This window comes from Oncorhynchus clarkii, unplaced genomic scaffold (assembly GCF_045791955.1).
Source record: "Oncorhynchus clarkii lewisi isolate Uvic-CL-2024 unplaced genomic scaffold, UVic_Ocla_1.0 unplaced_contig_10649_pilon_pilon, whole genome shotgun sequence".
Taxonomy (NCBI): domain Eukaryota; kingdom Metazoa; phylum Chordata; class Actinopteri; order Salmoniformes; family Salmonidae; genus Oncorhynchus; species Oncorhynchus clarkii.
This window is the reverse complement of record NW_027260901.1, coordinates 82,501-102,500: the sequence shown is the minus strand read 5'-3', so window position 1 is coordinate 102,500 and position 20,000 is coordinate 82,501. Positions and strand designations below refer to the sequence as shown.

The following is a 20,000-nucleotide window of genomic DNA, read 5'->3' as shown; positions in this document are numbered from 1 at the left end:
ATAACCCATACATAGCACATTCATAACCCATACATTGCACATTCATAACCCATACATAGCACATTCATAACCCATACATAGCACATTCATAACCCATACATTGCACATTCATAACCCATACATTGCACATTCATGACCCATACATAGCACATTCATAACCCATACATAACACATTCATAACCCATACATAGCACATTCATAACCCATACATTGCATATTCATAACCCATACATAACACATTCATAACCAATACATAACACATTCATGGCACATTCATAACCCATACATAGCACATTCATAACCCATACATTGCACATTCATAACCCATACATTGCACATTCATAACCCATACATAGCACATTCATAACCCATACATAGCACATTCATAACCCATTTATAACCCATTTACAGTAGCCAGTGTCCTGTCCTCTGCTGCAACTGGGTCAGAGCTAAGAAAAGAAAGTGTATGTTTGTCCCCTCTCCATTTAAAAAAACCCCAATGGGATTTTAATGATGCTTAGCAACAGAAACATTTCAACTGATGTTAACACAGTTGGACTTCAGAGATACCAACAGGAAGGAATGGAGGTCGTCTGGAAAGCTGAAATGTACTGTATGGGAGAGAGAGAGATAAACAAAGTCTGCATGTACAGTATTTGAGAAAGGATATGTGAAGGAGAGAGGGGGATAGCGAGGGGAGGAGAAGGAGAGGAGAAAAAGAGAGAGGAAGACAGAAGGATAGAGAGATAGATAGGAAGAGAGGCAGAGAAGAGAGAGCTGGCAGAGAGAGAGAGGTTGGGAGGGAGAGCGACAGAGAGCGAGGGAGGAGAGAGAGAAGGAGAAAGCTGGCAGAGAGAGGCTGGGAGGAAGAGAGAGAGGGAGGAGTGAGAGAAGGAGAGAGCTGGCAGAGAAAGGCAGGGAGGAAGAGAGTGACAGAGAGAGAGGGAGGAGAGAGAGAAGTGGTACCCGTGTGAATATTGTCCCGCTGCCATCACTTCCATTATCATTATAAGCCTGCAGTCATTTAGAGGCCTGACTCTCTGCTAAACACTAGGACACTGTACCTACCCTATAGGACAAACACACACACACACACAACACACGTAGACACACACACCACACATACACACAAACACCAAACACACACACACCACACACACACACACACACACACACACACACATTAACACATTCACATACAGGATAAAGTGTGCGCGCACACACACACACAGGATAGAGCATGCACACCTACACACACACACACAAACACACTCATTGAGTAGCTAATGTCCTTGCGAATGCCAGATCACACGCTGGTCCCCACAGAGAAACAGGTGGAGGATCAGCTAGCCAGGGAGAGGGGGAGACAGGGATGAGGGAGGGATGGAAAGAAGGAGGGAGTGTAGAGGAGATAGAGGGGGAATGTGAGGGCAGGAGAGAGAAAAGGCCAAAGGATGGAGTGGGGACAAGGTGACGAGAAAGGATAGAGGGACAGCTGGTCACAGATGAGAGAGAGAGAGAGAGATGAATGAGTTGGACATAACCAGGAGGAAGCATTCATCCCTCCTTTTACTGCTCTCTCCTTCATCCTCCCTTCGCCTGACTGGTCTGGAGGATTGGCAGACTGGAGGAGGCAAGGAAGCAAGGGAGAGATAAAAAGAGGGAAAGGAGAGAGGAAGAGAGAGTGAGTGAGTGGGCAGGTGGAGGAAGGATGTAGAGATACTGTGGTGAGCGGGGGATGGACAAGGGAAGGAAGGATGGGAGGAGGGAGAGAGGAAGGTAGGGAGAGCGTGACTGGACTGGGTGGTTAGAGGGGGTGACTGGACTGGATGGCTAGAGGGGAGGAGAGAGGGGGTGACTGGACTGGATGGCTAGAAGGGGTGACTGGACTGGATGGCTAGAGGGGAGGAGGGAGGGGGTGACTGGACTGGATGGCTAGAGGGGGTGACTGGACTGGATGGCTAGAGGGGAGGAGAGAGGGGGTGACTGGACTGGATGGCTAGAGGGGAGGAGGGAGGGGGTGACTGGAATGGATGGCTATAGGGGAGGAGGTGGGGGGTGACTGGACTGGATGGCTAGAGGGGAGGAGTGGGGGGGTGACTGGACTGGATGGCTATAGGGGAGGAGGGATGGGGTGACTGGACTGGATAGCTAGAGGGGGTGACTGGACTGGATGGCTAGAGGGGAGGAGTGGGGTGGGGTGACTGGACTGGATGGCTATAGAGGGGAGGAGTGGGGTGGGGTGACTGGACTGGATGGCTAGAGGGGAGGAGTGGGGTGGGGTGACTGGACTGGATGGCTAGAGATGAGGAGCGAGGGGGTGACTGGATTGGTTGGCTAGAGGGGAGGAGGGAGGGGGTGACTGGACTGGATGGCTAGAGGGGAGGAGGGAGGGGGTGACTGGACTGGATGGCTAGAGGGGAGGAGGGAGGGGGTGACTGGACTGGATGGCTAGAGGGGAGGAGGGAGGGGTAACTGGACTGGATGGCTAGAGGGGAGGAGGGAGGGGGTGACTGGACTGGATGGCTAGAGGGGGTGACTGGACTTGATGGCTAGAGGGGAGGAGGGAGAGGTGACTGGACTGGATGGCTAGAGGGGAGGAGGGAGGGGGTGACTGGACTGGATGGCTAGAGATGAGGAGGGATGGGGTGACTAGACTGGATGGCTAGAGATGAGGATGAAGGGGGTGACTGGACTGGATGGCTAGAGGGGAGGAGGGAGGGGGTGACTGGATGGCTAGAGGGGAGGAGGGAGGGGGTGACTGGATGGAGCCAGTGGGTCCATCAGCTGAGTGTTAGCACTGGAGAGAGAGAGAAGAACAATGTAGGACGAGAGAAAGGGAGAGATGTTCAGAGAAGGAGAGAGGAGAGGACAGAGACAGTGGAAAGGGAATAGAGAGGGAGAGAGATGTTCAGAGGAGGAGAGAGGAGAGGACAGAGACAGTGGAAAGGGAATAGAGAGGGAGAGATGTTCAGAGAAGGAGAGAGGAGAGGACAGAGACAGTGGAAAGGGAATAGAGAGGGAGAGATGTTCAGAGAAGGAGAGAGGAGAGGACAGAGACAGTGGAAAGGGAATAGAGAGGGAGAGAGATGTTCAGAGAAGGAGAGAGGAGAGGACAGAGACAGTGGAAAGGGAATAGAGAGGGAGAGAGATGTTCAGAGAAGGAGAGAGGAGAGGACAGAGACAGTGGAAAGGGAATAGAGAGGGAGAGAGATGTTCAGAGAAGGAGAGAGGAGAGGACAGAGACAGTGGAAAGGGAATAGAGAGGGAGAGAGATGTTCAGAGAAGGAGAGAGGAGAGGACAGAGACAGTGGAAAGGGAATAGAGAGGGAGAGAGATGTTCAGAGAAGGAGAGAGGACAGGACAGAGACAGTGGAAAGGGAATAGAGAGGGAGAGATGTTCAGAGAAGGAGAGAGGAGAGGACAGAGACAGTGGAAAGGGAATAGAGAGGGAGAGAGATGTTCAGAGAAGGAGAGAGGAGAGGACAGAGACAGTGGAAAGGGAATAGAGAGGGAGAGAGATGTTCAGAGTATAGCAATAGAGTGTTTGTGATAAACTAGGTGGGAAGGTGATGTAGCCATTATCATCCCTCAACCCCCTTCAGCTGAGCAAGTAGACTCTTCCAATAATGGAAAGTGATTGGGGCGTACCATGTCTACTGTGAAAAGCGGGGTTGACCGGCGACATAATGGTTGTAAAGGGAAGGTTGATGTGCCATAGCCACATAGTGGGTGGCTTATTGTTGCAGGTTGTAAGAAAAATAGCATTGTGGATTTGAACAGTATATTTTTAGATGGTTTTAACTGTTCAATATTTGACTTAATTTCAGATTTTCACATTTTGTTGGTCTGTGTGTGTGTGTGTGTGTGTGTGTGTGTGTGTGTGTGTGTGTGTGTGTGTGTGTGTGTGTGTGTGTGTGTGTGTGTGTGTGTGTGTGTGAGGGGCTATAGGGCTCAGTTGGAAACATTGAGTGGACAGGAGCTCACACTGAGCTAACACATGGCACTCCCACATGGTTTTGAGATACACACATACAGACACCCTCATGCTATACACACCATATGCGTACATTCTTTCACACACACACACACACACACACACACACACACACACACACACACACACACACACACACACACACACATACAGACACACTCATGCTATACACATCATACGTACATACGTACATTCTTTCACACACAGACACACACACAAACAGGAATGTATAAGAAGAAAGACACAGAGTATATCTGACCCAGATTCCTTTGCTCCTGTATGTTAATATGATGTTTTACACCACACATACCCACACACTACTGTACATCACATACTAGATAAGACTGTGTGTTTGTGTGTCTGTGTTTGAAAGCATGTACATTTATGGTGTGTGTAGCGTATGTGTGTGTGTGTGTGTGTTTGCTCAGTGTGTGGCAGTGCAGAGAACCCACACCTCAAAAAAGAGTCAAACAATCGCTAGGAGACCCTCTACCCGCCTCGTTGCCACGGCAATGCCGAGATTCCATCAATGAATGAGGGCTCCGTTGCCACGGCAACGGTTATGAATGAGAGCAGTTCGGTAACCGGGGATACTTCCCGAAAAAAAGAGGAATCGTCGGTTGCCATGGCGATTCGGGGAACGGGGAGAGACCTCCACCATCTTCCTCATCATCATCTTCTTCATCATGTTTGTCTTAGTTGAGGCGTTGGGTTGTGAACATACAGTAGTCTGTATCTGTCTGGGTGAATACACACTGTGATGTTGGTTGGAGAACGTTCACGCTGACACGCTTCTATCAGGCAGTTGATTTTCTCTTCTTTTCTGGCCCTCTCTCTCTCTCTCTCTCTCTTACTGTAATGTATAGACATACCCTTCATACACAGGACTGTGCATGTACACTGACTTTACCAAACATTAGGAACACCTTCCTAATATTGAGTTGCACCCTCAGAACAGCCTCAATTCGTTGGGGACATGGACTCTACAAGGTGTTGAAAGTATTCCACAGGGATGCTGGCCCATCTTGACTCCAATGCTTCCCACAGTTGTGTCAAGTTGACTGGATGTTCTCTGGGTGGTGGAACATTCTTGATACACACGGGAAACTGTTGATCATGAAAAACCCAGCAGTGTTGCAGTCCTTGACACAAACCAGGGCACCTGGCACCTACTACCATACCCTGTTCAAAGGCACCTACTACCATACCCCGTTCAAAGACACCTACTACCATACCCCGTTCAAAGTCACCTACTACCATACCCCGTTCAAAGACACCTACTACCATACCCCGTTCAAAGACATGTTTGATATACTCAGTGTGCAACCACATTGGTTTCAGTACATTCACGCTGACTCACTGCAAAATCTAGCAGGCAGTTGACAGTCTCTTCTTTTCTGGCCTCCCTCTCCTTCTCTGTTTTACTGAAGACATACCGTTCGTACACAGTGGAGGCTGCTGAGGGGAGGGCGGCTCATAATAATGGCTATGTCTTTGTGTTCTAGTTATGTGTGTGTGTGTGTGTGTGTGTGTGTGTGTGTGTGTGTGTGTGTGTGTGTGTGTGTGTGTGTGTGTGTGTGTGTGTGTGTGTGTGTGTGTGTGTGTGTGTGTGTGTGTGTGTGTGTGTGTGTGTGTGTGTGTCTGCAGGTTGATAGACAGGTGTTCCCCAGTAGAGTGGCCCTGTCAGCACTCTCCACACACCTCTCCTCCGTGTGAATCCCTCGCCACTCTACCATACCTCCCTCTTCTCCCTCCTTCCATCTCACCCAGTCACACAGACACCATCGCCTCTCTCACATTCTCTCTCTTCCTCACACACACCCTCCCTCTCTCTCTCTTTCCCTCCATCTCTCTCCTTTCTCTATCCCTCTTTCTCTGTCTCTCTCTCTCTAGGGTATCTCTGTAGGATTATATAGCAGATTGTCTCTCTCTAGTCACACAGAGCAGTAACACTGCTTTTCAATCTCTATCTCTGATGGGCATCGTCCCTATTTTACCTCCATCTTCCTCCTCTTTCATCTCTCCTTTATTTGTTCCTCCTCTACCTCACTCCTTTCCTTTCCCTCCATTCCTTTTCTCCTCCTCCTCTTTCTATTTCTCCTCCCCCTTTCTGTGGCTCCTCCCCCTTCCACATGTCATCCTTTCTGTAGCTTCTGTCAATTTCCTATTTTCTCTATTCTTCATTTTCACTCTGACTCACCCATCCCTCCATTCTCCTCTTCCATCTCTCTCACCCCTCCATTGCTGCCCTGGTTTCATTCAGTGTGGTCCCTACTAGTAGACACAGTGGTTGCCCCCTCTAGTGGTGGATGCGTGTACATGCAGTCAGGTACTGCAGTTGCCATCGGACAGGGTTTCCAAGCCCGTTTGAGTTTTTGCCCTTACTGTCTGTCTTTACAGAATATAGAACAGTTATGTAAATATACAATGGTTGAGACTATTGAGACGTTTTGGAGAGACGTGTGTGGAAGGAAGGAAGGAAGGAAGGAAGGAAGGAAGGAAGGAAGGAAGGAAGGAAGGAAGGAAGGAGAGAGAAAGAGAGAGAGAGAGAGAGAGAGAGAGAGAGAGAGAGAGAGAGAGAGAGAGAGAATGAGGTAAATAAGTGGAGAAGGAATCATTCAACACCAGCCAACTCCATCCGTCCCTCCCTTCAACCCTATATATATCCCTCTATCCATTCATCCATCTCTCAATCCCATGATTGGTCCTCTCCTTGGGGTGAATAGTTTAGTTTCTGCCTTCCTCAGTTGCTCTCGCCAGCAGGCCTGTTAAAACCCTATTGAGTGAATGTCTGGTCTGGCACGCACACGGACGGACGCGTACAAACACACACACACACACACACACACACACACACACACACACACACACACAGTTCAAACCCCATTGAGAGAAGGACTGTTCTGGCCAGATATATTATACCTGTTAATGAATGGGGCTCTTAGTGAAATTAGTCTGGAGCAGAAAGGGAGGAGGAGGAAGAGGAGAGGGGCCAAAACCTGACCTCGTGTTTTTTAAAGAGCGTTTGGGAGGAACTGTCTCAGACCGACCACTTTCTGTCTGTCTGTTGCGTCAGTTGTTATAGTATAACTCTCTTACGCTGAGTGAATTATAGAAGCTGCATATCCCAAACCCCACCTCTCTCCTTCTCTGTGTTTTTCCTCTCTCTCTCTGTGATTCTCCATCACACACGTTACCCTCCATCACACACGTTACACATGTCTTGTGTGTGATGGGGAACCTGCACTAACCAGCACCAAGTCCTCCTGGTCTGATGTACAGAGAGGCTGACTGTCAGAGAGATGGAACTGAGGGAGAGAGGGAGAGGGAGAGGGGGAGGGGGAGAGAGGTAGAGAGGGAGAGGGGGAGAGAGGGAGAGGGAGAGGGGGAGACTAGTTGATCACTTCACACCGACCCAGGCAGCCTCTAAAAGAGATATCGTATAGACCAGTCACAGTGACCATGGTGGTGTGACACTACACACATGACTCATGTGGATCACGTTACTATGGAGATGTGTGTGAGATCATGTCAGGTCCGTACTATCCGGAATCCTTGGGATGTCCCTACCCCAGTTGGTAAAGGGTACGGTTGGGGTTAGGTAAGGGTTGTGGATATGGTTAGGGTAAGGTTTAAGGTCAGGGTTTAGGGTAGGGACATCCCAAGGATCCCAGACAGCACTGACCAATCATGTCATGCGTGTGTTCCCATGCTTGTTATGACTTTTTATACCGCAAATACTGTTTGTTTTATGCTGAAATGGAACGGGTTAGGGCTACTGTTCCTACTGTTTCTTCTGTTTCTACTGTCTCCACGGTTTCTACTGTTTCTACTGTTTCTACTGTTTTCACTGTTTCTACTGTTTCTACTGTCTCCACGGTTTCTACTGTTTTCCACTGTTCCTACTGTTTCTACTGTCTCCACTGTTCCTACTGTTTCTACTGTCTCCACTGTTTCTACTGTTTCTACTGTCTCCACTGTTTCTACTGTCTCCACTGTTTCTACTGTTTCCACTGTTTCTACCGTCCTCACGGTTTCTACTGTGTCTACTGTTTTACACTGTTTCCACTGACCTAACTGTTTCCACTGTTTCTAATGTACCTACTGTTTCTACTATCTCTACTGTTTTACACTGTTTCCACTGTCTCTACTGTTTCCACTGTTTCTACTGTGTCTACTGTTTCTACTGTTTTCCACTGTTTCCACTGTTTATACTGTTTTCCACTGTTTATGCTGTCTCCACTGTTTCTACTGTTTCTACTGTTTCCACTGTCTCCACTATTCATACTGTTTCCACTGTTTCTACTGTTTCTACTGTTTCCACTGTCTCCACTATTTCGACAGTTTCCACTGTTTCTACTGTTCTACTGTTTTTACTGTTTCCACTGTTTCTACTGTTTCCACTGTTTCTACTGTTTCTACTGTTTCCACTGTCTCCACTATTTATACTGTTTCCACTGTTTCTACTGTTTCTACTGTTTTTACTGTTTCCACTGTTTCTACTACTTTTACTGTTTCTACTGTTTTCTACTGTTCTACTGTTTCTACTGTTTTCCACTGTTTATACTGTCTCCACTGTTTATACTGTTTCCACTGTTTCCACTGTCTCCACTATTTATACTGTTTTTCCACTGTTTCTACTGTCTCCACTGTTTCTGCTGTTTTCCACTGATTATACTGTTTTTACTGTTTCCACTGTTTCTACTGTTTCTACTGTTTCCACTGTTTCTACTGTTTCCACTGTCTCCACTAGTCATACTGTTTCCACTGTTTCTACTGTTTCCACTGTCTCCACTATTTATACTGTTTCCGCTGTTTCTACTGTTTCTACTGTTTTTACTGTTTCCACTGTTTCTACTGTTTCTACTGTTTCCACTGTTTCTACTGTTTCTACTGTTTCCACTGTCTCCGCTATTTCTACTGTTTCTACTGTTTTTACTGTTTCCACTGTTTCTACTGCTTTTACTGTTTCTACTGTTTTCTACTGTTTTACTGTTTCTACTGTTTTCCACTGTTTATACTGTTTCCATTGTTTCCACTGTCTCCACTATTTATACTGTTTTTCCACTGTTTCTACTGTCTCCACTGTTTCTACTGTTTTCCACTGATTCTACTGTTTTTACTGTTTTTACTGTTTTTACTGTTTCCACTGTTTCTACTGTTTCTACTGTCTCCACTGTTTCTACTGTTTCTACTGTTTCTACTGTCTCCACTGTTGCTACTGTTTCCACTGTGTCCACTGTTTCTTCTCCTTTTCTAATTCTCTCTCTTTCTCTTTCTTTTCCTCTTCCCTCTCTCCTTAGTATCTTGTCGGCGGTTGGCTCCGAATTTGACCTGCGGACACTGAGAGCAGTCAGGGTTCTGCGACCACTTAAGTTGGTGTCAGGGATTCCCAGTAAGTATGGGGACCCCTATGGACATCACTCACTCTGTCTCCTCTCTTTTCTCTGCTCTCTCTTGCTTTCTCTCTGTCCATCCCCTCCCACTCTCTCTCAATCCTCTCCTCTCTCTCTCTCTCTTCCTCCCCCTCTCCCCCCTCTATCTTTCTATATTAATCTCTGACCATCTGCACTGTGTCCTCCAGGCCTGCAGGTGGTACTCAAGTCCATCATGAAGGCTATGATCCCCCTGCTGCAGATCGGACTGCTTCTCTTTGTGGCCATTCTGATGTTCGCCATCATCGGCCTTGAGTTCTACATGGGAAAGTTCCACACCACCTGTTTCGACATCGCCACTGGTAACGCCCATAGGCCTTGTCTTTAATCAACTACTAGCGACCAAGCACCTACTCCTAGACCCCGAAGACTGGTCTTTAATCAACTACTAGCGAGCATGCACCTACTCCTAGACCCCGAAGACTTGTCTTTAATCAACTCCTAGAGACCTACTGTAGCATCTACCCTAGACCCCCAAGTCATGTATTAAATTAACTCCTAGTGACCAAGCACATACTCCTAGACCCTCAAGCCCTGTCTTAAATAAACTTCTAATGACCTAACACCTACCCTTAGATCCAAATAAAGTAATTGCACTGACTCCTAGACCAACAGGCCCAGTCCCAACTCAACCCCTAGACACTTCCCTGGACCAACAGGCCCAGTCCCAACTCAACCCCTAGACACTTCCCTAGACCAACAGGCCCAGTCCGAACTCAACCCCTAGACACTTCCCTAGACCCACAGGCCCAGTCCCAACTCAACCCCTAGACACTTCCCTAGACCCACAGGCCAAGTCCCAACTCAACCCCTAGACCCACAGGCCCAGTGCCAACTCAACCCCTACCCCTAGACACTTCCCTAGGCCCACAGGCCCTGTCCTAACTCAACCCCTAGACCCACAGGCCCAGTCCCAACTCAACCCCTACCCCTAGACACTTCCCTAGACCCACAGGCCCAGTCCCAACTCAACCCCTAGACCCAAAGGGCCCAGTCCCAACTCATCCCCCAGACCCAAAGGGCCCAGTCCCAACTCAACCCCTAGACCCAAAGGGCCCAGTCCCAACTCATCCCCTACCCCTAGACACTTTCCTAGACCCACAGGACCAGTCCCAACTCAACCCCTACCCCTATACACTTTCCTCGATCCAAAGGGCCTAGTCCCAACTCAACCCCTAGACCCAAAGGGCCCAGTCCCAACTCAACCCCTACCCCCAGACACTTCCCTAGACCCAAAGGGCCCAGTCCCAACTCAACCCCTACCCCCAGACACTTCCCTAGGCCCAAAGGGCCCAGTCTCAACTCAATCCCTACCCCTAGACTCTTCTCTAGACCCAAAGGGCCCAGTCCCAACTCAACCCATAGACCCACAGGCCCAGTCCCAACTCACCCCCTAGACCCACAGGCCCAGTCCCAACTCAACCCCTAGACCCAAAGGGCCCAGTCCCAACTCAACCCCTAGACCCAAAGGGCCCAGTCCCAACTCAACCCCTAGACCCAAAGGGCCCAGTCCCAACTCAACCCCTAGCCCCAGACAGTACAAGGATGACATTGAGACACAGCCCATCTCGTATCCCTTAAATGATTTTACTGGACCACCACTTCGCTGTTTTCTTATGCTGATTTCAACTCTAATCAATCTCATCTCTATCTCCCTCACTTTTCCCCCTTCTCTCTCGCTCCCCTTCTTCTCTCTCCCCCTCCCCTCTCTCCCCTCCCTCTCTTTCCCTCTCCTCTATAGATGAGATTTATGATGAGTTGCCATGCGGTACAGAGTTACCGTCCAGATTGTGTCCTAATGGGACCACGTGTAAAGGCTATTGGCTGGGGCCCAACTATGGGATCACCCAATTCGACAACATTCTCTTTGCTGTCCTCACTGTATTCCAATGTATCACCATGGAGGGTTGGACCGATATGTTATACTATGTGAGTATACAGAGCTGTGTGTGGGGTGGAAGTGTGTGTGTGGGGAGATGGACTGTGTGTGTGTGTGTTTGGGGGGGTTGAAGTGTGTGTGTGTGTGGGGAGATGGACTGTGTGTGTGTGTGTGTGTGTGTGTGTGTGTGTGTGTGTGTGTGTGTGTGTGTGTGTGTGTATTTGGGGGGGTTGAAGTGTGTGTGTGTGTGTGTGTGTGTGGGGAGATGGACTGTGTGTGTGTGTGTGTGTGTGTGTGTGTGTGTGTGTGTGTGTGTGTGTGTGTGTGTGTGTGTGTGTGTGTGTGTGTGTGTGTATTTGGGGGGGTTGAAGTGTGTGTGTGTGTGTGCGTGTGTGTGTGTGGGGAGATGGAATATGTGTGTGTGCGTGTTTGGGGGGATTGAAGTGTGTGTGTGTGGGGGGGGGTTGAAGTGTGTGTGTGTGTTCGCTGTCCTCCCCGTCCTTCCAGTATATCACCATGGAGGGATGGGTCGACATGTTATGCTATGTGCTGTAAGGGAATTCATTGTAAATACTAATCCTTGTATAAATGTACAGCACAGGGAACATGGTCTGCTAATGTAATATAAAACATTTCCACACAATGTATTATTCATTGGCAACACACAGTCCACATCATATTCTATTCCATTCCTTCCAAATGTTTGGGAAAACACACGCTAGTGTGATGTAAGAAGTATGGAAATGGGCAGGACTGGTATTTGTGGAATGGAACCATTTTTAGATGCAAGTTTAATACATTTTTCAGCTCTGTTTGATCTGTCTGTCTGTCTGTCTGACTAACGTCCTGTCTGTCTGTCTGTCTGTCTGTCTGTCTGTCTGTCTGTCTGACTAACCTGTCTGTTTGTCTGTCTGTCTGATTAACCTGTCTGTCTGTCTGTCTGTCTGTCTGTCTGTCTGTCTGTCTGTCTGTCTGTCTGTCTGACTAACCTCCTGTCTGTATGTCTGTCTGTCTGACTAACTTCCTGTCTGTCTATCTCTCTGTCTTACTGACTAACCTTCTGTATGTCTATCTGTCTGACTAACTTCCTGTCTGTCAGACAGACATGAGGTTAGTCAGACAGACAGACACGAGGTTAGTCAGACAATGTCTGTCTGTCTGTCTGTCTCTCCAGAGTAATGATGTCTGTCTGTCTCTCCAGAGTAATGATCTCTGTCTGTCTATCCATCTGTCTCTCCAGAGTAATGATGTCTGTCTGTCTCTCCAGAGTAATGGTGTCTGTCTGTCTCTCCAGAGTAATGGTGTCTGTCTGTCTCTCCAGAGTAATGATGTCTGTCTGTCTCTCCAGAGTAATGATGTCTGTCTGTGTCACCAGAGTAATGATGTCTGTCTGTCTCACCAGAGTAATGATGTCTGTCTGTCTCACCAGAGTAATGATGTCTGTCTGTCTCACCAGAGTAATGATGTCTGTCTGTCTCACCAGAGTAATGATGTCTGTCTGTCTCACCAGAGTAATAATGTAGAGGGAAGTGCCTGGAACTGGATGTACTACATCCCCCTCATCATCATCGGGTCCTTCTTCATGTTAAATCTGGTGCTGGGCGTCCTCTCAGGGTACGTACATATGCACACCTGTGTGTGTGTGTGTGTGTGTGTGTGTGTGTGTGTGTGTGTGTGTGTGTGTGTGTGTGTGTGTGTGTGTGTGTGTGTGTGTGTGTGTGTGTGTGTGTGTGTGTGTGTGTGTGTGTGTGTGTGTGTGTGTGTGTGTGTGTGTGTGTGCGTGCGTGCGTGTTTAACTGATCCATTCACAACTTTCCTTACTCAATACTCCCTCCTCCACCCCTCTCTAAACACAGTCTCTCAGGTCCTAGATTGACGGTTTTCCAGTTATCCTAAGAGTCTTTAAGAGTTATCCTAAGAGTCTTTAAGAGTTATCCTAAGAGTCTTTAAGAGTTATCCTAAGAGTCTTTAAGAGTTATCCTAAGAGTCTTTAAGAGTTATCCTAAGAGTCTTTAAGAGTTATCCTACAGAGTCTTTAAGAGTTATCCTTAGAGTCTTTAAGAGTTATCCTAAGAGTCTTTAAGAGTTATCCTAAGAGTCCACCAGTTTAAGCTGTAAGGCCAACAATAATTGTGTATCAAATAATTGTATTATAGATTTTGTTGATATTTCAAGGGGTCTTACAATTGAAAATCAAATAGCTAAATGATCCTTGGTATGACCTTCTTAAAACAATTCCATATAGTTTAGTAGAACCCACTACACGGCTTAGACAGGGCTTAGAATCCTGAGAGTCTTTAAGAGTTATCCCAATAGTCTTTAAGAATTATCCTGAGAGTCTTTAAGAGTTATCCCAATAGTCTTTAAGAATTATCCTGAGAGTCTTTAAGAGTTATCCCAATAGTCTTTAAGAATTATCCTGAGAGTCTTTAAGAGTTATCCCAATAGTCTTTAAGAATTATCCTGAGATTCTTTAAAAGTTATCCCAATAGTCTTTAAGAATTATCCTGAGAGTCTTTAAGAGTTTTCCCAATAGTCCTTAAGAATTATCCTGAGATTCTTTAAGAGTTTTCCCAATAGTCCTTAAGAATTATCCTGAGAGTCTTTAAGAGTTATCCCAATAGTGTTTAAGAATTATCCTGAGAGTCTTTAAGAATTATTCTGAGATTCTTTAAGAATTATCCAAAGAGTCTATAAGAATTATCCCAATAGTCTTTAAGAGTTATCCCAATAGTCTTTAAGAATTATCCAGAGAGTCTTTAAGAATTATCCCAATAGTCTTTAAGAGTTATTCTGAGATTCTTTAAGAAATATCCTAACTCTGTAACAGAGAAGTATTAAACCGGTATACTACATCTATAACAGTGTTAAACACTTATCCTGACAGATATCCTAAGTGTATAGAAGGGTCTTTAACACATATAAACACGACTTCACAACTCCTAGATTGACGTTTTTCAAAGAGTGATCCTAAGAGTATTTTAACACTAATCCTAAATCTGTAACATCAACCCTATTCAGCTGAGCTCAGGGCGATGTTATTCAATTATTCCATTATGATGACGTGATTATCAGGCGTTTCTTCGAGAGGAGTCTGTGTGTTGGTTAACCTGCTCATCTGACAGGCATTTTCAACGGAGCTCACCCCTCAATCCCCTCACACTGACTGAACTCTGCTAATCTGGGTTCGCCCCAAATTCACTGACACACAGCGGACGGGAAGACACACACACACAGTAGAGACACACACACACAGTAGAGACACACACACACACAGTAGAGACACACACACAGTAGAGACACACACACACAGTAGAGACACACACACACAGTAGAGACACACACACACACAGTAGAGACACGCACACACAGTAGAGACATGCACACACAGTAGAGACACACACACACACACAGTAGAGACACACACACACACAGTAGAGACACACACACACACACACACAGTAGAGACACACACACAGTAGAGACACACACACACACACACACAGTAGAGACACGCACACACAGTAGAAACACAGACACACACAGTAGAGACACACACACACACAGTAGAGACACACACACACACAGTAGAGACACACACACACACAGTAGAGACACACACACAGTAGAGACACACACGCACTCACAGTAGAGACACACACACATGCTTTTATTGCGCCTGTGCGCCAGGGAGTCTGGGGAGAGCGTGGTAATCCATGGATGCCAATTTATCGAACTCTTCAGAAAAGGGGAGCGCTATTCATTCACATGTGACTAGAGATTTAGACAGAGTATTTTGCCTGCTGTGTGTGTGTGTGTGTGTGTGTGTGTGTGTGTGTGTGTGTGTGTGTGTGTGTGTGTGTGTGTGTGTGTGTGTGTGTGTGTGTGTGTGTGTGTGTGTGTGTGTGTGTGTGTGTGTGTGTGTGTGTGTGTGTGTGTGTGTGTGTGTGTGCGCGCACATGGATATGTGTGAGTGTGTGACCCTAGTGTGTGTACTAGATATAGTGTGTTACCAGTAAGTGATTGTGAGTGTGTGCACAACCCCTACAGAGAGTTTGCCAAAGAGAGAGAGCGAGTAGAGAACCGTGCAGAGTTCCTCAAATTGAGACGCCAGCAGCAAATAGAGAGAGAGCTAAACGGATATCTAGAATGGATCTGTAAAGCAGGTAAGTAAAAACACACACACACACACTCACTTCCTTTACACAAACACAAACTGTAACTCTGTTCTTAAAGCTATTGCTCTTTAACTCTTTACAAACTGACAACTGACATGATGTGTTGTTGTTGACTATGTGTTATTGTGTTTCTACAGAGGAGGTCCTTCTGAATGAGGATGGTACCATTTTTACCGGTAAAGCTACTTCAGTCTACATCAGTCAGAGTGGGGGGTGGGGGGAAGAGAAGAGAGAAATGAGTCAAAGACAGAAAGAGTATGAGAGAATCATGTTGGTTGAGAGACAGACAGAAAGTGTATGAGAGAATCATGTTGGTTGAGAGACAGAAAGAAAGTGTATGAGAGAATCATGTTGGTTGAGAGAGAGACAGAAAGTGTATGAGAGAATCATGTTGGTTGAGAGAGAGACAGAAAGTGTATGAGAGAATCATGTTGGTTGAGAGAGAGACAGAAAGTGTATGAGAGAATCATGTTGGTTGAGAGAGAGACAGAAAGTGTATGAGAGAATCATGGTGGTTGAGAGAGAGACAGAAAGTGTATGAGAGAATCATGTTGGTTGAGAGAGAGACAGAAAGTGTATGAGAGAATCATGTTGGTTGAGAGAGAGACAGAAAGTGTATGAGAGAATCATGTTGGTTGAGAGAGAGACAGAAAGTGTATGAGAGAATCATGTTGGTTGAGAGAGAGACAGAAAGTGTATGAGAGAATCATGTTGGTTGAGAGAGAGACAGAAAGTGTATGAGAGAATCATGTTGGTTGAGAGACAGACAGAAAGTGTATGAGAGAATCATGTTGGTTGAGAGTCAACGTGCGGGGGTACAGGTTAGTCCAGGTCATTTGTAATGTGACTATGCATAATAATAATAAACAGAGAGTAGCAGCAGTGTAAAAACAAGGGGGGGGGGGGGGGGTTCAATGTAAATAGTCTGGGTAGCCACTTGATTAGCTGTTCAGCAGTCTTATGGCTTGGGGGTAGAAGCTGTTAAGGAGCCTTTTGGTCCCAGACTTGGTGCTCCGGTACCGCTTGCCGTGCGCTAGAAGAGAGAACAGTCTTTGACTAGGGTGGCTGGAGTCTTTGACAATTTTGGGGGCTTTCCTCTGACACTGCCTAGTATAGAGGTCCTGGATGTCAGGAAGCTTGGCCCCAGTGATGTACTGGGCCGTACACACTACCCTCTGTAGCTCCTTACGGTCAGATGCCGAGCAGTTGCCATACCAGGCGGTGATGCAACCAGTGTTCACGATGGTGGAGCTGTAGAACGTTTTGAGGATCTGGAGACCCATGCCAAGTCTTTTCTCCTGAGGGGGAAAATGTGTTGTCGTGCCTCTTTGGTGTGTTTGGACCATGTTAGTTTGTTGGTGATGTGGACACCAAGGAACTCTCGACCCACTCCACTACAGCATCGCATCGGTTTATGGTGGTAAATAGACGGATATGAATAATATAGATGAGAAATCTCTTGGTAGATAGTGTGGTCTACAGCTTATCATGAGGTATTCAACCTAAGGCGAGCAATACCTTGAGACTTCTTTAATATTAGACATCGCGCACCAGCAGTTATTGGCAAATAGACACACACCCCTGCCCCTCGTCTTGCCAGACGTAGCTGCTCTGTCCTGCCAAAACACTGAGAAGCCAGCCAGCTCTATATTATCCTTGTCTTTGTTCAGCCAAGTCTCGGTGAAACATAAGATAGGACAGTTTTTAATGTCTCGTTGGTAGGAAAGTCTTAATCGTAGAGCGTACAGTTTGTTTTCCAATGACGTTGGCCAATAACACGGAGGGTAGTGGTGGTTTACCTACTAGTCTGTGAATTCTTACAAGGCGCCCAGCCCTCCCCCTTTTCCTCCATCTTTTCTTCACGCTGATGATGGGGATTTGTCCAGTTCGACGTGAGTAATACTCTGTTCTGATGTCCAGAAGCTCTTTTCGGTCATAAGAGACGGTAGCAGCAACGTTATGTACCAAATGAGTTACACGAAAAAACAACCTAAATAGCACAGTTGGTTGGGAGCCCGTAAAACGGAGGAAGATTATTTTTATTTGTCAAATGGCAGCCAAGCATCGATTATCATGTCCCCAGAATAAGACCCTCAATATTTATTGGAAAGGAACATCAAGCTCATCACGTTGCACTTTCACCACAGAACGGCTCATAATAATGGCCGGAAAGGAGGAGATGGAATGGCAATGGAAACCATGGAAACCATGTGTTTGATGTATTTGTTACCATTCCACGAATTCCGCTCCAGTCACTAAAACGAGCCCGTCCTCCCTAATGAAGGTGCTACCAACCTCCTGTGACTTTCACAACATTGTCTTTCCATCTGGAGCCTAATAAACTGTGTGCTTTCCTGACGAGTCGTAGTGGGAGGACCACACAGCATGTCATCGCGGGACTCCCAAGTTTACGATATGATGGTTATTGTATCAATATTTGCGCATAAAAGGGTTTCCGCCACCATTTCTCGCATAATTCATTTTACTGACACAAAAAGATCCCACCTCGTCTTGCGTATTTTCTTTTGTCGACATTTGGAAAGTTTGGCGAAGAATGTTCGGTTTCCATCAGGCCATAAAACGGTTGGATGGAAGCCTTGTTTGTGATGCAGAGAGAGAGAATGAGTGTGTCAGAGAGAGAGAGATTGGAACATTCTATCTTTCTATATCCTCCAGGTACCGTCAAGACCAAGAACAAGAAAGAGCTGCTGAATCCAGAAGAGGGGGAAGATGGTGGAGCTAATGGTTTTTATTACACAGTTATTTATAACTTCATAATAATATCATGAAGAAGCATTACAGTGTAAAACAGGGATCTTCAACCTTTTCTTGCTCAGGCGCCCCCTCCCAGGCAACTGGCGACCCAGGGACCCCCATCATACGTTAGCAAAAATACATGTATCATGTCTTTTCTTATCAGGTGAACGATTATGGCAAGGAGAACTAATCAACATTTGAATATATAATAGATTTGGTAGATCTTTTCATTATTTTGACCTCCCCACATTATAATTGGAGGAAGTGTAAACTGTAACATAGGCTATTGGCTAGAAAGGTAACTCCAAACATGTTTTCACTAAAAGCAGCTGTTTAGCTGGTTAAACAAAAGTTAGCAAAGTGTTGGCAAAAATGTATGTTCAAGTCAAGTCAAGCTTTTAGCATCAGTCAGCGCCACTTGGCTGTGTGCGGGTGCTATTTTAAAGTCTATGTCAGACTCCAGTGAGTGTCATTTACTCAGTGTTAGGAGTTGAGAAATTAGAAAGAAGATATTCTAATATTTTCCTACTGTAGGCATGGAATTCAAAATGTGTTTATTCTGTTGCTGCTAGCGATATTCATAAAACATTGAAATAATAAAAATGTTAAATCAAGGTGGCCCAACTAGTAACTAGTTCCATAGAGTTTTTTGAGTTCACTCAACTTTTTGTAGAAGTGTAAACTTCACATTTAAAGTTGGACAAAAATCAACGAGACAAGTTGGCACAAATGTTGTTCCAACTTAACTAAAAAAGCTGGGCTAAAGTTCAATGAACTTGATACAAATACATTTAAACTCTGTTTTTCACATTTCCTGACATTTAATCCTAGCAAAAAGGAGAGTTTTAGGTCAGTTAGGATCACCACTTTATTTTTAGAATGTGAAATGTCAGAATAATAGTAGAGAGAATGATTTAATTCAGTTTTTATTTCTTTCATCACATTCCTGGTGGGTCAGAGGTTTACATACACTCAATTAGTATTTGGTAGCATTGCCTTTAAATTGTTTAACTTGGGTCAACTATACTACCAGTATACTACTACTATATTACTACTATACTACTACTATACCACCCGACTACTATTAATATATTACTACTATACTACTACTATACCACCCGACTACTATTAATATATTACTACTATACTACTACTATACTACCAATATACTACTAATATATTACTACTATACTACTACTATACCACCAGTATACTACTAATATATTACTACTATACTACTACTATACCACCAGTATACTACTGCTATATTACTACTATACTACTACTATACCACTAGGGTACTACTGCTATATTACTACTATACTACTACTATACCACCAGTATACGACTAATATATTACTACTATACTACTACTATACCACTAGTATATTACTACTATATTACTACTATACTACTACTATACCACTAGTATATTACTACTATATTACTACTATACCACCAGTATACGACTAATATATTACTACTATACTACTATTATACCACTAGGGTACTACTGCTATATTACTACTATACTACTACTATACCACCAGTATACGACTAATATATTACTACTATACTACTACTATACCACTAGGGTACTACCGCTATATTACTACTATATTACTACTATACTACTACTATACCACTACTATATTACTACTATATTACTACTATACTACTACTATACCACCAGTATATTACTACGATATTACTACTATACTACTACTATACCACTACTATATTACTACTATATT

General features: G+C 45.4%; 1 protein-coding gene across 1 annotated transcript in view; it reads left to right on the top strand.

Annotated features, from left to right (window-relative positions):
• LOC139402158 (voltage-dependent P/Q-type calcium channel subunit alpha-1A-like) overlaps positions 1-20,000 on the top strand; it is a 90,801-nt gene that overhangs the window by 16,498 nt on the left and 54,303 nt on the right. The window contains exons 3-9 of the mRNA XM_071146244.1: positions 9,301-9,392; positions 9,582-9,734; positions 11,174-11,361; positions 12,822-12,925; positions 15,362-15,477; positions 15,627-15,665; positions 18,166-18,234. Of these exons, the coding sequence (XP_071002345.1) occupies positions 9,301-9,392; positions 9,582-9,734; positions 11,174-11,361; positions 12,822-12,925; positions 15,362-15,477; positions 15,627-15,665; positions 18,166-18,234 (761 nt within the window). The remainder of the gene's footprint in view (positions 1-9,300; positions 9,393-9,581; positions 9,735-11,173; positions 11,362-12,821; positions 12,926-15,361; positions 15,478-15,626; positions 15,666-18,165; positions 18,235-20,000) is intronic.